The sequence below is a fragment of the Biomphalaria glabrata genome, chromosome 12 (genome assembly GCF_947242115.1).
Source record: "Biomphalaria glabrata chromosome 12, xgBioGlab47.1, whole genome shotgun sequence".
NCBI classification, from domain to species: domain Eukaryota; kingdom Metazoa; phylum Mollusca; class Gastropoda; family Planorbidae; genus Biomphalaria; species Biomphalaria glabrata.
This window is the reverse complement of record NC_074722.1, coordinates 29,822,181-29,840,711: the sequence shown is the minus strand read 5'-3', so window position 1 is coordinate 29,840,711 and position 18,531 is coordinate 29,822,181. Positions and strand designations below refer to the sequence as shown.

The 18,531-nt window shown below is 34.1% G+C and overlaps 1 protein-coding gene across 4 annotated transcripts; it reads left to right on the top strand.

Annotated features, from left to right (window-relative positions):
• The first annotated feature begins 830 nt into the window (after window positions 1-830).
• Window positions 831-17,780, top strand: LOC106051548 (uncharacterized). 4 transcript variants are annotated; one of them, XM_056006588.1, is made up of 6 exons: window positions 831-970; window positions 2,315-2,465; window positions 8,099-8,185; window positions 8,894-9,010; window positions 9,491-9,565; window positions 13,761-17,780. In XM_056006588.1, exons 2-6 carry the CDS (start codon window positions 2,405-2,407, stop codon window positions 13,847-13,849), a joined length of 429 nt encoding a protein of 142 aa, XP_055862563.1. In that variant the 5' UTR covers window positions 831-970; window positions 2,315-2,404; the 3' UTR covers window positions 13,850-17,780. The 4 variants fall into 4 exon arrangements, with proteins under 4 accessions (XP_055862563.1, XP_055862564.1, XP_055862565.1 ...); XM_056006589.1 differs by lacking the exon at window positions 831-970 and adding an exon at window positions 1,070-1,283; XM_056006590.1 differs by lacking the exon at window positions 831-970 and adding an exon at window positions 1,071-1,237.
• The last annotated feature ends 751 nt before the right edge of the window (window positions 17,781-18,531 follow it).

Here is an 18,531-nt window from a genome sequence, read left to right as displayed (position 1 = left end):
AATTGACCACCTCAGCGTAACTACTGTAACAATAACGATATAGATGCGAATACGAACAACATTCACACACGAAACACATACACACTCACAACCAGCGCTTTATGAATTCAATGTACTTCTCAGTGACGACCAATGAGTGTGGAAGAGTTCTTAATTTATTAAAAAAAACAAAAAAAAAAAACAACGAACGAACTGTATCAGAAATCTCTGGAAAGGCTATGTGATTATATGTGAGCTTTTTTTTTTTTTGGCATAAATTTCAATGTAAATAAATAAATTAATCCTCAACTTGCCAGGTATTGCCTGTTGGTCACATCTGTGGCCTGGCAAAAGGCTCTGTCAAGTTTTGTTTCATATGAATAAAAGAAGAATTTTGTCGTTATTTATTTGTTCATAAAGGTAAACTTATATATTAGAACGGGTGTCGTGCTGTTTATAGTATTAATAAAACGAAACGAATTATATTCTTTATTTTTAAACTCTGTGCATATTTGTATATCCCCGTGCCTTTATCATTCATGTGAATAGATTTTATTTTGTCGACACGTTTGTTTCTTTCATACGATAGTGTATACCCTTATGAACAAGATCAATTGAGCTAGTAGTCTGTTAAAATTTAATCAACTGCAACGCTGATTGCTTACCCCTGAAAGTCGGAACTTATAATCTCTATTGAAAGAATAAAATTTGTCAAAAGCATAAGGGAGACAATCTTGGCCACCACAACAAACTTACGTGTCAAACTCAAGCAGACGACTTACAAAGACAAACAATTTTTTTTGACAGCGGCAGTGCTATCTATAGCCTGGGAAAAAAACTCGTAACGATTTGTATAGAGTTTGAACTGTATATATTAAAATAATAAAAAAAAAAACACAGGCATAAATCATCTACATACATAGTTTTTTTTCATTAGCATATGTTGTATTTCGTTCGTATATGTATATGCTTTGGAAGTGGAATTTTGTTGGCAAGTAATTTTTTTTTATTTTAATTCAGGGCATCGCATGTATCGAATGGAACGCTTGAATAGAATACTTGATCGGGGCTTCACTAGTATCAGCTTAGGAGGGGCAAAAGCGGTGTAATTTATTGATACTGTAAGGCTAGCTGTGTCAATAGCGAACATAAATACTGGGTTACCCACAAAGCTTAAGATTTAATTCTCTGTTTTGATTAGATCTAGTGTCTGTGTGACTGTGTGTATGACTATATAGGACATGTAGCGGAGTACAGTGTATGCTACACACTTGGGAACTGAAGATTTAGTTTTGTTTTTATATGTATGTAAGATAGTTATTGTCTAGGCACGGTTAAATCAAACAGTTTTCAACTACAGTTTGGATATTTAAAAAAAAAAAAGTGTGATGTGCTGTGGTCTTAGACTTTATTCTTTCTATACTGCCATTGCGAAGTGCAACGATTCAGTTGGATTTTAATGGAGTCATAGCCATCAGGATATGTAGGCTTCTTTTCCTTTATAAAATTTTACATTACTAAATAAACTCATTTAATAATAAGACGTGACAATTTTTTTGTGTGCAGTGCCTGTTTTAAAAAGAACTATTTTGTTGTCTCTATTGTTTACTTTAGGCCAACACATTCCCTGTTTACAATAGACGTTCACCGTTAAAAACAAGCAAACAACAAAACAAAACATTATTCTTCCAAATTATTTCCCTTTGGAAGAGAAGTAACTCCACTTTCCAGGATTGACGTCTGTTCCAATGAAAAGATTTATTATCGCATACGTACAAGCAGCACCCCCCCCCACCCCTCTCCATGCAACTTTGCTTTTATTACATGTAATTCAGGTGTATAGAGCTGTCTACTATGTAGACTGTTATGTTCCCTCTCTTTATGTTTGTTATTTATGTTGGTATGTAGGCTGTTATGTTTCCCCCTCTTTATGTTTGTTATTTATGTTGGTATGTAGGCTAAAATTGTAATCTAAACAAGAGAGAAGAGAACAACTAAATTGGCAGGCTGAAATAAAGTTTATAAAATACATTTTTAAGAAAGACGTGGAGTAGTGCCCACTTTTTTAAAATGCCAAATACCAGTGGTGTAGCTAGGAATTTGCCATCATTTGGGGGCCCGAGGGGCTTGGCCTCTTTGGGGTCCCTCAGCATTTTGCGTAATATTTAAAATTTAATGTAAAAAACAAAACAATTTCGAACACTCATTTGGGGAACCCTTTCAAATAGGGCCCCGGGAATTTTCAAATTCTCCCCCTCTTCCCCACCCTGGCTACGCCACTGCCAAATACTTTCCAAGGGTAGGACTAACAATTATTTTGTTTTGTTGGTTTTAGCTTTGTCTTGACTTGGCGTACACAAGTGTTAGTTGGCGTTGCATGGTTTCAAACTTGTGTGCGGTAGGGTCTACTTGTTAAACCTGAACAATGAACAGAGATCATATGAACACATCCCAGAATCCAAGTTTTGTTGTTATCAAGTACGGAGGTAAGTTTGAAATACTTACCATGAAGCAGGTATAAGGTTACGGTGGTAGAGCCATTGACTGCCGAGACGATGGTCATGGATTTACATGCTGATACAAATTGGTCTTGTACGTATCTTTTTGGTAGCTATCAAGTTGGTTGGAATAGTGGGGATTAGTAATAGCCTACGTCCTAGTATTTTCAGAACAATATCCGATGACCAAAATACCACCGTGTTGCCAGAGAAATTTGTTTATGAAAAGAAAAATAAGGTTACAAAGACAGTTTGTGTGGAAACACAAACTGAAAATCGACCCTGGAATGGTCCACCCAGGCAGGTAAAAAGGCAGGTTTCAATTTTATCAGAATGAAATTCTTTCAAAGACAAATGACAGAAAATAATGGAGAAAAAAAGATTAACAGATCTCGTGTGGTGCCTCAGCGGTCCAGCAGACCAAAGGATAGCTGAAAGTGAATGTGAAGTTAGATGTGAACTTGGCCTAACTGATGTATTATAATGAATATCTAATTGGTCTAATTGTTTTGTTAAGGGCCAATCTCGTATTCCTCATGAATAAAACATTTCCGTAAAAAAAAAATAAAAAAATTGTTTTTTCTTTGGTTAGGTGTTTTATACTATCCTGAATGTCACCCAATACAGTTCACGCTATATTATGAAAAAATACTTATTAATTGTTGTTTTATATTATGTCTGACTTGTACCCATACTAAATAGATTTTTTCTCTTTAAAAAATAATATTTTTTGTGTGTGTATAAATATAGTACTTAGTATAACAGAACTTACATAACTTAACAATAAGCCTAGAAGTAAAAACAATTGACAAAAAATCTACAACTGTCTATTTAAATGTGTTAAAAATAAGCCTCAAGTGTTTGTTACTATTAATAATGAATAGTTGTAAAAGTGGTGTATTTTTATGAAAAAATTGCTTGCATAAGTGATTTAAAAAATTAGATTTTTCGCTTTCAAAATAGAAAATAGTAGCCGTTGCATCAGATCTTTGAATGGCATAAAGTATATTATGTCGGATTTTCACTATCTTTTCTAGTTTACGAGATCTAAACGGGTCGGATGGACGACGGACAGACAGGCACTGGCGGATCCAGAACTTTGGAGTGGGGGGGGGGGCGATTTTTTTTCAAACCCTAACCCTAACGCCCAGTAAACCCTAACCCTATGCATAAACGTGTGTACAGAACACACATACACACACACACACACACACACACACACACACACACACACACACACACACACACACACACACACACACACACACACACACACACACACACACACACACACACACACACACACACACATATATATATATATATATATATATATATATATATATATATATATATATATATATATATATATATATATGAGAATTTTAAAAAGCAGCATTTCTCAACCTTCGGCGAAAAAGTGGGGCAACGCGATAAGGTTCCCTAGTGGGGTTTGGGGCAAAGCCCCGACGACAAAAGCAATTTCTTGCATTCTTCAGTGCAGAAACGCATTCTCTTGACATTAAAAGCTTATTATTCATCAATGGAATTCGGGGCGAAGCCCCGACGACAAAAGCGTTATCTTGCATTCTTCACTGCAGAAACGCATTCTCCTGACATCTAAAGCTCATCATTCATCAATAAAGTTCGGGGCGAAGCCCCGACGACAAAAGCATTTTCTTGCATTTTTCACTGAAGAAACGCATTCTCCTGACATCTATAGCTCATCATACATCAATGAAGTTCGGGGCGAAGCCCCGACGACAAAAGCATTTTCTTGTATTCTACACTGCAGAAACGCATTCTCCTGACATCTAAAGCTTATTATTCATCAATGGAGTTCGGGGCGAAACCCCGACGACAAAACCGTTTTTTTGCATTCTTCACTGCAGAAACGCATTCTCCTGACATCTAAAGCTTACTATTCATTAATGGAGTTCGGGGCGTAGCCCCGACGCCAAAAGCGTTTTCTTGTATTCTTCACTGCAGAAACGCATTCTCCTGACATCTACAGCTCATCATTCATCAATGAAGTTCAAGGCGAAGCCCCGACGCTAAAAGCGTTTTCTTGCATTCTTCACTACAGAAACGCATTCTCCTGACATCTACAGCTTATTATTCATCAATGAAGTTCAAGGCGAAGCCCCGACGCTAAAAGCGTTTTCTTGCATTTTTCACTGCAGAAACGCATTTTCTTGACATCTACAGCTCATTATTCATCAATGGAGTTAGGTGCGAAGCCCGAAAGGACAAAAGCGTTTTCTTGCATTCTTCACTGCAGAAACGCATTCTCCTGACCTAAACCTCATTATTCATACTATTAAAAAAAAAGGACCTTGAAAGATATTCTAATATGAATTTATAGGCCCTTAATACATTGCAAATAAAACCGATTTGTTCCTTGAAAAAATAAGATACCCCACATATTTAGATTTTGGCTTTGAGGATCGCCGCCGAAAAAAAACTTATTCGATAAATAGTATTCAAGAAAACTCTAGTATAAATTGTGAGTTATAGTCCCAAATTTAATTAGCTAGAAAAATATCAGATTGAGTAAAGGTTGGGAAAAGGCGACTATGTAAATATTATTTGAGTTTAGAACTCATCTCAATCATGACTCTTATACTGAAAAATTTCGTTTGAATTCTAACTTTTCCAATGCAAAGTCTTTCTTAAAATAATTATGATAAATTCATGTGAAATTACATAAACTCTGGAAATGGGAGGGGCGGTAGAATGAAAACGATTAATCCTCGCTCCTTTAATAATTTCTGCTAAAGATTGCATTTGGCATTAAAGAATAAAAAAAAAAAAGTAGGGCGACTCGATATAAGAATTTAATTTATAGTATATATAAATTATAGTAGTGGCAGATTTTTTACATTTTGTAATTTCTAAACTATAATACTAAAAGAAAAAGTATTGGTTTGTCCGATGGGGGAAATGCAATTGCATATATCGCCCTTCCCACCTGGTACAACCCTTTTTCATTTAAATTTACTAATGATAAAATTTGAGATTAGAGTATGGTACGACATAATATACAATGGGTTCACATATCAATACGTAGTTTATATTATATAGATATTCAACTAATTTTGTTCACAAACTATGATTCTCCATAAAAATAGGACCGCCCCCCCCCCACTCAGAGTGCTAGAGTGGAAAGGGCAGTACATGCAATCACCCTCCCCCAACCCCACCGAATCGACCAAGATACCAGAAAGGGAGCGACATAATATAAAATTTATAGATTAATTCAACTAATTTTGTTCACAAACTATGATTTCTCCATAAAAGTAGGACCGCCCCCCCCCACTCAAATGGTTTAGGTGGGAAGGGCAGTAGAGGTATTCGCCCCCCCCCCAAACGGTAAACAGGGAACGACATAATATAAAGATGGGTTAAAATATCAATAACAAGTTTTAATCATATAGATATTTAATTGATTCTGTTAGCAAGCTGTGATTTCTACAAATAAATTGGACCGCCCCCCCCCACTCGAAAGTATATGGGGGGGGGGCGAGATTGATACCATTGCCCCCTCCCGACCCCACCAAATCGGTCAACATACTAGAGGAGGGGGCGAAATAATAAAAAAATAGGTTGAAATATAAATAATTAGTATATATTTTTAACATAAGTTATAAATTTGTATACAAATTGTGTGAATTCTATACTAAAATTCGTCCGCCCCCCCCCCTGGATCCGCCAGTGCAGACAGGCCACACAAAACTAATAGCGTCTTTTCCCCTTTCTGGGGCCGCTAAAAACAGAACTCTCTCTTTGCGAAATAAATCACCTTAAATCATGAAGCTACTAAACGTCCCGCAAGTATCCAGCATCGAAGAATATCGTATTCTTTGCTCTGAAGTAGCATCAGCGGTGAAAGTCCTGAAAATAAAAAGGGAAAATCAGCCGGAGTTGACAACATTCTTGGTGAGTTTCTTTACACTTGAGGAGAAACCATGATGAACGCACTTTTTTAAGATTTTCAACAAGATCTGGCAGCCAGGAGATGACGCAAGTCATGGACCCAATCACCCATCATCACTCTTGTAAAAAGAGGCAATTTACAACTCTGTCAGTACTACTGCACCATCAGTCCCAAAGTCACGTTAAAAACTATACTAAACCAACTAAAAACGGATGGCAGACAAAGTTTATTAGAAGAACAAGCCGTTTTAGACAAGGTCGCAGCAAAACAGAATAAATCCTAAACCTCAGTATTCTCAGCGAGAAATACCTTTAACACCAACAGAATCTTTTTAAAGTCTTTATTGATTTCAAGAATGTTTATGACAGAATATAGCATATATATGGGCGACGATGTAAATAAAACATAATAAAAGTAATAAATAATAATAATAATAATAATTTTATTTATAAAGCGCTGTTAACAAACAAAATGTAGGCTCAAGGCGCTGTAACAACATTACAAACATAAACACAATTGCTAGAATAACAGTTAATCTAAAAAAGTTTTAAACAAGTAGGTCTTAATGTTCTTCTTAAAAGTGGTATAGCATGTTGTCCAGAATCCAAGTAATCCAGAACAATCAGGCTACTAGTGCTACTACTTCAACAATAACATTGGGGACTGGTTTAAAACCACAGTTGGAATGAGACAAGGCTGCCTACTTTCACCTACTCTTTTCAATATTTGAAGGGATAATGGAAAATGCTCTCGAAGGCTACGAAGGTACTGTAAGCATTGGAAGAAGAAGAATTACTAACTTGCGCTTCGTGGAGGACATAAATGGTTTAGCGGGTGCAGAAGAATAACTAGCTGACTTAGCGATGCCCATAGACAAGACTTCCACAGCATGTGGTGGGTTTGGCACAGAAGAATAAATGACGGACAAAAACAACTCGTAGGCCGATTTAGATTTATTTATTGCACACTAAAGACATGGCAAACAAACATGCAGTAACATATAGTCTCAAATTACATATGAGTATAACTCGGTATAAGCCTAAATGGCTAGGCCAAGATGTACATACAACATCAAAGTCTAAATACTAGATCTAAAAAAATAAATAAATAAATGTTATAGTGTCAACCAGTGTTCTTTTATAAGAACATAAGATATGGAACATCAGAAACCTTATCTAAATTAATGATAAAGCACTTTTTCTAAAAAATCAATTAGTTGTTCTACATAAAACAAACAAACATTGTTTTAAACGTTTCGCTCGTCTCCTTGCCATAAAATATCAAAGCAATTAAATAGAGCAGATCTACACACTGGTTCTTAAAATCCCGTACCTACACTGTGGTTGAAAAAATACATTTACAAGATGAACAGTTAACATTCGATATAAGGCCTATTTGTCTAGTACATGTTCGCAATTCAATAAATGAATTAATTTACATGCTGGTTTTCTAAAAATAAAGATAGTCCAGGGACTGCAGGGACAAGTGATGCCGGCAGAGTGGACAGTGTCCACGTTGGTTTTGCCTTTTAAGTGCGTACACATTTAGGGGAAACGATCAAGAAATATCCTACCTCACTCCACAAATAAATGCCGAAAAAAACTTAAAGGGACATCTGTTTGAGAATATAAAATAAAAACGCAAAGGTTATATATATATAAATATATATGTTTTTGTGTTGCAGACGATAAAGAAGCTCTACTCAACCCCAGGTGTCCGACACAGACGTTTGTTCAATGCATCAGAAGAATCTGTGATTGTGACAATGACAGTAAGAGTTTGTTTTAAGACGTATTGGAATTTGAATAGTGGCACATTCATGATAGCCTAGATTATTATAGATCTTTAAATAATTACATTGTAAGCAGACTTGTTGCTTATAGTAATGGTCGTGTGTTGTCATAAAGAGAAAAAAACCCACTGTATTTCAATGACATTCAAGTCTGCTATTTTATTTTTTGTTGAAGTATTCAACAGGCATGTCTAAACCTGGAAAGATAAATTCACCAAAATTTACAATTGAAAATTCTTGCTTAGAAAACAAGCAAGCTGAGGTGATGAAATTGTAGTCAAAATGAATCTCCATCTGATTGGACCAATAAACAAATATCTTATCTATCTTATCTTTGTGATACTAATATCAAGAATATCTTTTTATCAAGTTATCGCTTTTCAAAATCATAACTTGGCAATGAGAAATTCTATAAAGTAGTAAAATAGCCACACTTTAAATATGTGCTTTACCTCCCTCCCCTCCTTTTTTTTTTTTTTACAAAGCTTATATCAACTCACTCTGCCTGTAATCTACACGTTATTTCTCCCGCACCCAATCGCAGATCAAGTTGAAATTTTGTACTACAGGGACAAGTAATACATCCTTGTAACTGACAAAAAAAAGAATCAATAATAAAACAAAATAACCAATTAGTTAATGAACTATTGCTAATTAATTATTTTCATTTCACTTTTTTTGTTTAAGTGGTACTTGATTTGGTTGATCTTGACGGACAAATAAAAAACTTGCCAATGTCTTCAGAAGATTATGCATCAGATTACGTCACCGGAAGAGAGACTTACGTTGTCATACGAGTGGAAAGTAAGTTTTGTTTCGTTTTACTGATTCAAACTTTTTTGTTGACTGAATTACGAAAGACACTTTTCATTGTAGTGAATTTTTTTTAAAAAAGGAAGGCAGCAAATGAAAGGGGAGGTAAATGTGATAGGAAAGATAACACAGGCAATATTTTAAAAGACTAATTTTATTCTATTGCAAATGTGTGTGTTTGTGTGAAAATATGAACATATTTTCCATATGTGAGTGGGTAAATACATACATGCGCACAAGAAATAATCCTAATCTCTGGCATCAAGAACAATTATAATTTGTTTGAATTTGAAAGTAGAATATAATAAAATCTAAATTAATATCTAAGACTGCACAGGATTAAATATATAAATCTGTATTGATGTTACATTTAACCATAAAGTTCATGTGTTGTTACAGTATTATACCTACTGAATGGGTGTGGGGGTATGTGTACCATTGTGTATAATTATTTGTATGATAAACTTTCAGAGGAAGGTGAAAATGGACCAAACCGATATATTTCTTTACTAAATCATTTAGACAAGATCAACCCAGATTTACTTGGTAAGTGATTAGGCACACTGTGAAGGTGGATTATTATATTACATATATTATGAGATAAAAGAGTCATCATGTAAAGTTAGATCTGGAATGCCATGAAATCTTTTTTATCAAAGTGATATCTATGGTGCTCGATGGCAAAGTTTTGGTCTGTGGAGTTGAGTGTTGTGTGAATCACATGCACATTTTAATCAAGGATTTTAAGGTGGCCACCTAAATCATCCAGATGAAAATGGTTAGGTCTACTTGATATTTATCTTATCTTATCTTATATAATACAGACGTTTCTTCAAAAAAGAAGATGATTACGTCCTACGCGTCATGCATTTAGTCATGCGTATTAACCAATGACTTAAATTCTGTCAAGTCACTGGTTTTCCTGGCTAGCTCAGGCAACCCATTCCATGCCCTAATAACACTAGGGAAGAAAGAGTATTTGTACAAATTTGTCCTAGCATATGGGACGAGGAATGTGCCTTTATCTTTGTGTCTTTCAGAGTATTTTATTAAATTTTGTTTTTGTATTTAAAGATTATGGTTCAGTGTTTTATGTATAATTGCTACTTTACTTTTGAGTCTTCTGTCCTGAAATACAAAAATGAAAGGCAGGCATTATGCTGGCTACTTAACTTTCTGTTGGACCTCTAAGTGTAAAAAGGGGAAATTAATTTTCTAAAAACAATCTTACCCTTGATTTGTTAACTAAAAGTACTCCATCAGAACAGGTCAATTTTTCTTAGGCCTGTATTAAGTAAACTCAAGCATCAGCCAATGAGTGCAGTGATGGCAAGACAGATGCCAAAGTAACTCTTGAGATCCATATATGATTAGTTTCATTGTTTGTTGCCACAGCTCAGTATGGGAGAAAAAATGCTGATAATAATTTGTTTCTGGGCATGAAGAGTGGTAATGATGTGTCAGCAGTTTTATCTTCTTATCTTATATAATACAGATGTTACTTCAAAAAAAAAAAAAAGAAGATGATTGCATCCTACGTGTCATGCTTCTAGTCATGCATGTTAACCGATGACCAAAATTCTCTAAAGTAACTATTTTTTCTGGCTGGATCAGGCGACTCATTCCATGCACTAATAGCACTAGAGAAGAAGGAGCATTTGTACAAATTTGTTTGAATGTGCCTTTATCTTTGAGTCTTTCTGAGTATTTTATTAGGTTTTGTTTTTGTATTTGAAGATTATGGTTCAGTATTTTATATATAATTGTAAACTTTACTTTTATGTCTTCTATCCTGAAGGTTTTCCTAATTTAGTGATTTTACTAAAGGTGTTACTCTAGTCAAATGTGAATATTCGTTTGTTATGAATCACACTGCTCCATTTTGTGTCTGTTCCAGTTTCTTAATGTTTTCTTGAGTTGAGGATGCATATTCTATTATTGGCATAACCAAAGTTAAATAATATTTTAGTTTTATGTTCTTATTTGATTTATAGAAACTTCTTTTAATAAACCATAATGCTTTGCTTAGTCTAGCCAAATATGTAACAATAAGACCTGACAGCTCACCGTACACTACCTTTGAGATGTGCGAGTTTCGCCTCTCCAACCACAGTAGAACACTGACTTTTATTGTCTTGTACCGCCCACCACCAAGCAAGAGAAAAGATTTCATCTAAGAATTTCAAGATCTTCTTGACAGTCACATAGCAACAAAAGATCTATTTGTCATAGACGATGTGAACTTGCATTTCGACCGTGAAAATGAGACGTAAACGGTGTTACTGAAAAACTCAATGTCTTAGACCGCGGCTTGTCAGGTCATTTTCTTGTACACATTGAAATGCGCCTATCAAAAACAAAAAGGCCAAGGAAAAACGTGACTTCCCGTAAACTTAAAGCCATAGACATTGCCTCCTTCAAAATGGACGTGACCTCTTTGCTGTTGTAACAGAGCAATACAGACGTTCTCAGCAATTACAATTCTTGCTTGGAAAAGTTGCTGGATAGCCATGCACCTTTTGTCACTCGTACAGTCTCAGTTAGGCCATCTGCACCCTGAATGACGGAAGACGTAAAGATTGCCCAAACTTATTCGCCGACGTGCCGAACGTACATTTCAAAAGACAGGTCTGACGATACATCGACAAATCTACATCCTAGAAAATAACTAGGTGAACCGCATGATTAGAGACGCAAAAGCTAGTCATATTCGACACAAAATCGAAACTTGTGATTCTTCAAAGGAGCTGTTTAGGATCACCGCTGAAATGTTAGGGGAAGCTAATAACGAACGTTTGCCGTCATCTATCCCAGCATCTGAACTCCCTGATTCCTTCAATAGATTCTTCATTGGCAAGATTAAACTGATTACAAATGACATGCCATCCCTCTCATCACAGCTTGACCACTCTCCAATCTTTCAAAATTCTCCTTTTTGCGAGTTTCAGCGTGTCTCTGAAGATTATGTCAAAAGTATTATTTTTAAAGATGGCAAATAAGTCATGTGACATTGATCCCATTCCAACTTCCTTGATCCTTGAATGTTTAGATGAGCTTGTATCCACAATTCTAACATTGTGAACTCTTCACTGACTTCAGGCATTGTACCACATCAGTTTAAGCATGCACTTGTCAGGCCCTTATTAAAGAAATCCAGTCTTGACCCGGAATGTCTAAAAAAAAACTATCGCCCGGTATCAAATCTCCCCTTCCTGTCAAAGTGTCTGGATTACATCGTGTTAGCACAAATTCTTTCTCATCTTGAACAGTACTGTCTCTTGGAAGAATTTCAATCTGCATATAGGAAGTGCCGCAGCACAGAGACAGCAGTGGTCAGAGTACTAAACGACTTACTTCACAATTCCGACATAGGCCACATCTCAATTCTTTCAATGCTGGACTTGTCCGCAGACTTTGATACGCTAGGCCACGAAATTATGATGGCCAGATTCTCTGCCCATTTGGTTTAGCAGGAATAGTTCTACTTCTAACGTGGCTTATATCCTACCTGACTGAACGCACCCAAAGTGTCGTTGTTAATCAATAATCAACAAGCTTACTCTTGAAGTACGAAGTACCCCAATGATCAGTTCTAGGCCCAGTACTGATCACTATGTATACATAGCCACTTAGCGGTGTCATACGGCCAATCGGCATCTTATACCACTTCTTTGCCGATGACTCACAGTTATACGATTACTCAGTACCCTCAGAGGTGTCGCAACTGGCAGAGAAAATCAGTGGTACCGTTGCAAGGGTGAGCGATTGAATGGTTGAGAATAAACTCAAGATGAACGAAGACAAGACAGAAATAATTAAGATTGACACTCGGAACAACGTCTCAAAAGTCGAGAGCACAGATTCTCTTTTTATCACGAACTGCCAGGTTCCTTTTGTCCATGTAGTGCGGAATATTGGTGTTTTCTTCGACTCAACACTATCCTTTAACCAACCCTCACATAAGTCAGCTCTGCAAGGGTCTTTATCTGCAGCTGCGCAAATTAGGCCAGATCCGACCATATTTAACAACGGAGTCAACAAAAAAGCTAGCTGTGGCATTCATACTCTTCCGCCTTGACTACTGCAACGCCGTGCTAGCAGGTATACCCGATGACAAAATAGAATAACAATAGTCCTTAGAAAAACAAGACGAGATTCTGCTACTACGCTCTTGCGCACGCTCCATTGGCTTCCCGTGAAAGCAAGAATCGATTACAAGGTGGCCATACTTTGTCATCAGTGTATATATAACAATGAGATGCCCTTGTACCTTAGCGAACTAATCACTTCATGTCCCTCAGAGAGCCCTACGCCCAAAGGACTCATCGCTTCTAGTGGTGCCACGTTTCTCCCTCAAAAGCTACGGCCCAAAGGTTTGGAACTCACTCGCCATTGATTTCAGACAGACAACATGCTCACTTCTTTCAAGAAGAACATTAAGACCTACCTGTTTAAAATCTTTTTAGATTAGTTTGTCGTTTTAGCTCTCGTGTTTGTGTTTGTAATGTTATCACAGCGCTTTGCGCCTACATTTTGTTTGTTGACAGCACTTTATAAATAAAATTATTATTATTTTGTTTTTGATAGTTTCATTATCAATTTAATGAGTAATGGACTGGACAATTTTTGTTATGTGAACACTTTCTGTAATGAAAATAAGATTATTGCCAAGCAAAATAATGAGCAGTGAAAGAATAATTTAATAAAATTAACAATTAACATTCCAATTTTGTTTTTGCAGTCAAACTAAATGACCTTTCAAGACCTGAACGAAGTGGTAAGAGATTCAAGAAAACTTCTGTCCGAGGAAGGAAGCCAATAGCAAGATAGACAGACAAGAGTGTTATTTAATTAGTCTAGAATAAATAGACCTATATTGTTGAATAAAAAAAAACACCCTTTCAGGGAAAGAAATCCTCGAACGACAACCAAAGCTGTTCACTGTATTTTCACTCTTGAAACACTTTTAACATTTCATTTTAAAGCCAAAGTAAATTTCAATTCATTTATATTTCAATTTATATTTCAATTTATTATAATAAATATGCATAAACCAAAATGATACAGTGCAGATATTATACCTTAACAGTATCTTTAAAATTTCAATTCATATTAACCAGCAATAAAATTGTGTAATATCTATAATTGTTTCAACATAAACAAACAAGGAAAGTTACTCTCATCATAAAAAAATACAGCAGTCTCTTTTTCTATTTTCCCTGTTTCTCTTAGCAAATGTAAACAAAAAATGTGTGTAGGGTGAAAGAAGGTGGAGGCACAAGAAAAATTCTATTTGCACTATTGATGTTTCACTGAGACAAGCATTATGTGCCTCATAATGACCCTGGTTATGTCTGGTCTTTAGTAGAATACCTACATTAATGTAATACGTTTACGACATGTACTACCAATGTTGTTTTACCAGTTAAAATCAAATCAAAGATTACTGTAGAAATAAAATATTTAGAGCCGAAAAAAACACCAACAAATTTGTAGACTTTTGAATAAATACCAACAAGTTTTGAGATTATCTCAGTAATAACAATAGCCCAAAAAAAAAATTTATTTAAATGTTCATCTGAGAACTCAGTATAAATCAATAATAACAAAAATAATAATAAAGTAGATTTTTCTAACATTAAAAATTACACATGGATAAATTGGCTATATCCCACAACAATTGTTTCAATAATTTGATCACACGAATATTGTTTTGTACACAAACATTGCAACAATTAATGTATTTTTTTTTTTTTACAATGTACAGACAGTGATCTTGCTGGGTACTGGTCTATATTGTGATAAGTTCATGAAACTTTTAGATGATGATTGTAAGGATTGACTGAGCTGTAAGCCAAGGGAAGGGAGGCACCATATTCTTTGGTGTACATTCTTTTGCCATTTAAGTAATTGTATATATATATATATATTCACATTTTTAAAGCAATCAAATATCACATATATATATGTATATGATATTTGATTGCTTCTTTTAAAATGGGAATATATATATACATTAACTTAAATGTTTACTAAATGTTTTTACAAATACATGTGAGAATATATACATATCTCGCATGTAACCACATTTAGTAGTGTCTATTCTTATAATAATACTTTTAATGTCTATATTAAACGTATTAAAGCATAAGACTCATGCATAATATTACGCATAATATTATTACCATTTAGCTACTATGTATATTTTTGTAAGCAGTGGGGATTCTGTTAATGATTTTAAATTGTTTTGAAGATAAAAGATTTGATTTAATTTATTTTGTATTCCCCTTAAAAGACTATTTTATAACGTAAGGGTCAATATTTCTATTTTAACTAAAATAATGTGAATAATGTCAGAAAATAAAGACAAGTACATGATGTTTTCAAAACATGGACAAATCTGGTTTTACCTGTATGATCATTATACATATTTATTAAATTAAGAACGAAAAATTAATTTCATTGATATGTTTACAACCTAGTTCTTATATAACTAAGTAAAGTTCCTCTTTCAGACTTTGCAATCTAAGGGGCAGATGATGTAAAGGTCATCTGTTACTATACTCCATGGTTAACAAGGGTGTCATGTGGCCAGCACAAAGAACATCCTTTATTTTTCCAAAACTAATGTCAAGTACCCATTAGAGCTGGATTGACTCAGACACTCCTTATAAATATAAAAAATCCCAGTCTTCAAACCTGGAACCCCTCAGTTCAGAAGACAAACACTCAACCACTCAGCCGCCGTGCCTCCTTTAAAAAGATACATTGAGAGAAATGAGGCATTGATTTATTTTACCACAAAAACGATATTCTTTGTTATCATACTAGTCTTAAGCCTGAACAAATACAATTATTTTGGGATAACATAATAAATATATAAGCATAGAGTAAGCAGTTTTACCTGATTGTATATTATGAATACATGTAAGACAGATAAGAATGTTACTTTTGTAGACCAGTATAGAAAAAAACAAAGCAGCTTAATAATTTGTTCCTTACTGGAAGTCAAGATCTATAAATGGACTGATACAAGTCAACACGACAGAGATCTAATCAGATCCAAAGCTTGTAAGCTTGTAAACAATAACATTTAGCAAAACACTCAAAACATTGTTTACTGCACATGTCAAATAGATATAAATATTTAACTAACAATGTACTCCAAAGAAAACAAAATTTAACATATGGTCATTCCTTTAAATATACAGTTGTTATGTACTGTTTCTAACATAATCACCATGCAATAAAAATAGTTAATATTTGTGCTACTACAATGAAAAAAAAAATATGGTCATGGTGTTACACATTTTTGTTTACATTTTTACTTATTTTATTGAAATAATTCTTTGTATATACACACCAATAGAGACGCTGCCTGAAAAAAAAAAAGATTATTTTGCGAATTATTAATTCAACATAAACTCTTTTAAATAACACAGTATATTATAATTATCAACAAAATGGGCCTATGAAAAAAAGACATCTGATTTATGCTGAACTAAAATGACAAAAATTTATAAGCTTTCTGAGAAAAACGTGCGGAATTTAAATTTTCTTTATTGCATGACTAGTTTTTATCTGTGTGTGGCACTACTGCTAAAGAATATTAATTTACAATTTAATAAAAAAACATTTTTCTTTTAGAGATGAAAAAAAAGATTCTAAATGAAATTTTATAAATCCAATCAAGCAACGCCACCTGCGCTGGCTCGGACATGTTTGCCAGATGGGGGACAATCGCATCCCGAGAATCATTCTGTACAGGCAACTTGCGTCTGGTTCAAGAAAAACTGGTCGCCCCCACCTCCATTATGTTGATGTGATAAAAAGGGATTTAAAATCAGTAAACATTGATACTGACCATTGGGAAGACATAGCTTTAGACCACACTAGTTGGAGAGACGGTGACCATGAAAGCTATAGACAGCGAGAAAACATGGGCCTCAATTCTTTAAAAGCGTGCCACAAGATAAATGGCCAGCTCCTCTACCACATAGCGAACTCCACCTTGACATGCAATATATGTGGACGGGAGTGTCTCTCTAAAATAGGGCTCCACAGCCTTATGCAAAAGTGTTCGAGATGAACCATAGTCGTTTCACGACTGAAGGAGGCCAATGATAAATCCAATCACTCAAAACATATTAACAAAGGCCATTATTTCTAAATTAGAGTTAACTATGTACAAAACAAACAAACTCAGCAGAAAATTATAAAAAAGCAGCATACAAATTTAAACAAATTGGGAGTAAAAAGAAGAATTGATAATTTTTTAGAACAATTTGAAATCAAGATTTGTTTGCTATTTAATTAGCCTGACACTTATCAGATGGTTGAAGAACAAATGTACTGCTTCAGTCAGGGGGAACAATACTGAAACTATTCAGTTAGAAATTCATGGCATCACACATGACAGTTATGCCTAGAAACTACTTTATTTTATTGTTAAAACTTTTTAAAATTTTAATTGCTATAAAGAATGTATTGCAATTTGATAAAAATATTTATTTGTAAATAAGAATATAAAAGCTAATTTAGAAAAAAAAGAGTTGAAATAAAAATCAGTATAGCGCTACAATAACACATACAATCAAATAAATTTCTACAAATGTAACTCATTATATAATAAAAAAAAAAAATTGGTATTTTTTATATGAAATATATATAATATAAATTTATCACACTGAAATCTTCCCATTGACTAGTTATAAATACAAATATTTGGCTTTGATTAAAAGACAGAGCAAAAACAAAAAAACCCACAATCCTTCAACATTATACAATGAAAAATTCTAAAATTTCTACAGCTATTTAACACATATTTTAAAGATGTTGACATTAATAGAATAAAAATATACTTAAAACTCATGGGTGATTTGGAAACATCTAGCAGGTTTCTGCAGCAGAAAAAAAAAACAATGTCAAAGAGCATACATTGACCAAACAAGTCAAGCTGCATTACTGTCCTCACTGCTGCATTCATTTCTATTTCTTAATGTTTGATATTGTTCAACCATGTTAATGTTGTACTAAATAACAAATATATCAATTGTTCTTCATAAGTAAATTTATACTTATAATTACTACAAGAAATAGATAATAAAATTTTTTTTTGGTTACATTCTAAAGAATTTATGCCAAGCACTTTCTTTTGATATATTATTTTTGATTAATAAAGTGAACATTCTATTTTTACTATATTAGGATACAGACCTAAACATGAATACAAGCTTTCTATCATGTTGTTTAATTTAAAAAATGCATTAAAATTTAATATAACTTTATATCTAAATGGCTAAAAAGAGTTGTATTACAATAATCTCTCAAATATGTTTGTGCCATCTGAAAATCTTTTTTTCTCTTTCATAATTGGAAGGTGTACAAAAAATATAATTTAGTAGTTAGGAAAATCATATGTACAAACAAAATAAATAAAAATGTAACTGTAAATCAATATTTACATGAACAAAAAAACATGTAGAGAGAAACAGTGAATAAAGAATAATGGG

Bases quoted from the DNA above. Each gene is read 5' to 3' on its own strand.
- LOC106051548 (XM_056006588.1), top strand. From the start codon at position 2,405: ATGAACAGAGATCATATGAACACATCCCAGAATCCAAGTTTTGTTGTT. The intron at 8,186-8,893 runs GTAAGAGTTTGT...TTTTTGTTTAAG, and splicing joins CTGTGATTGTGACAATGACA to TGGTACTTGATTTGGTTGAT. The intron at 9,566-13,760 runs GTAAGTGATTAG...TTGTTTTTGCAG, and splicing joins GATCAACCCAGATTTACTTG to TCAAACTAAATGACCTTTCA.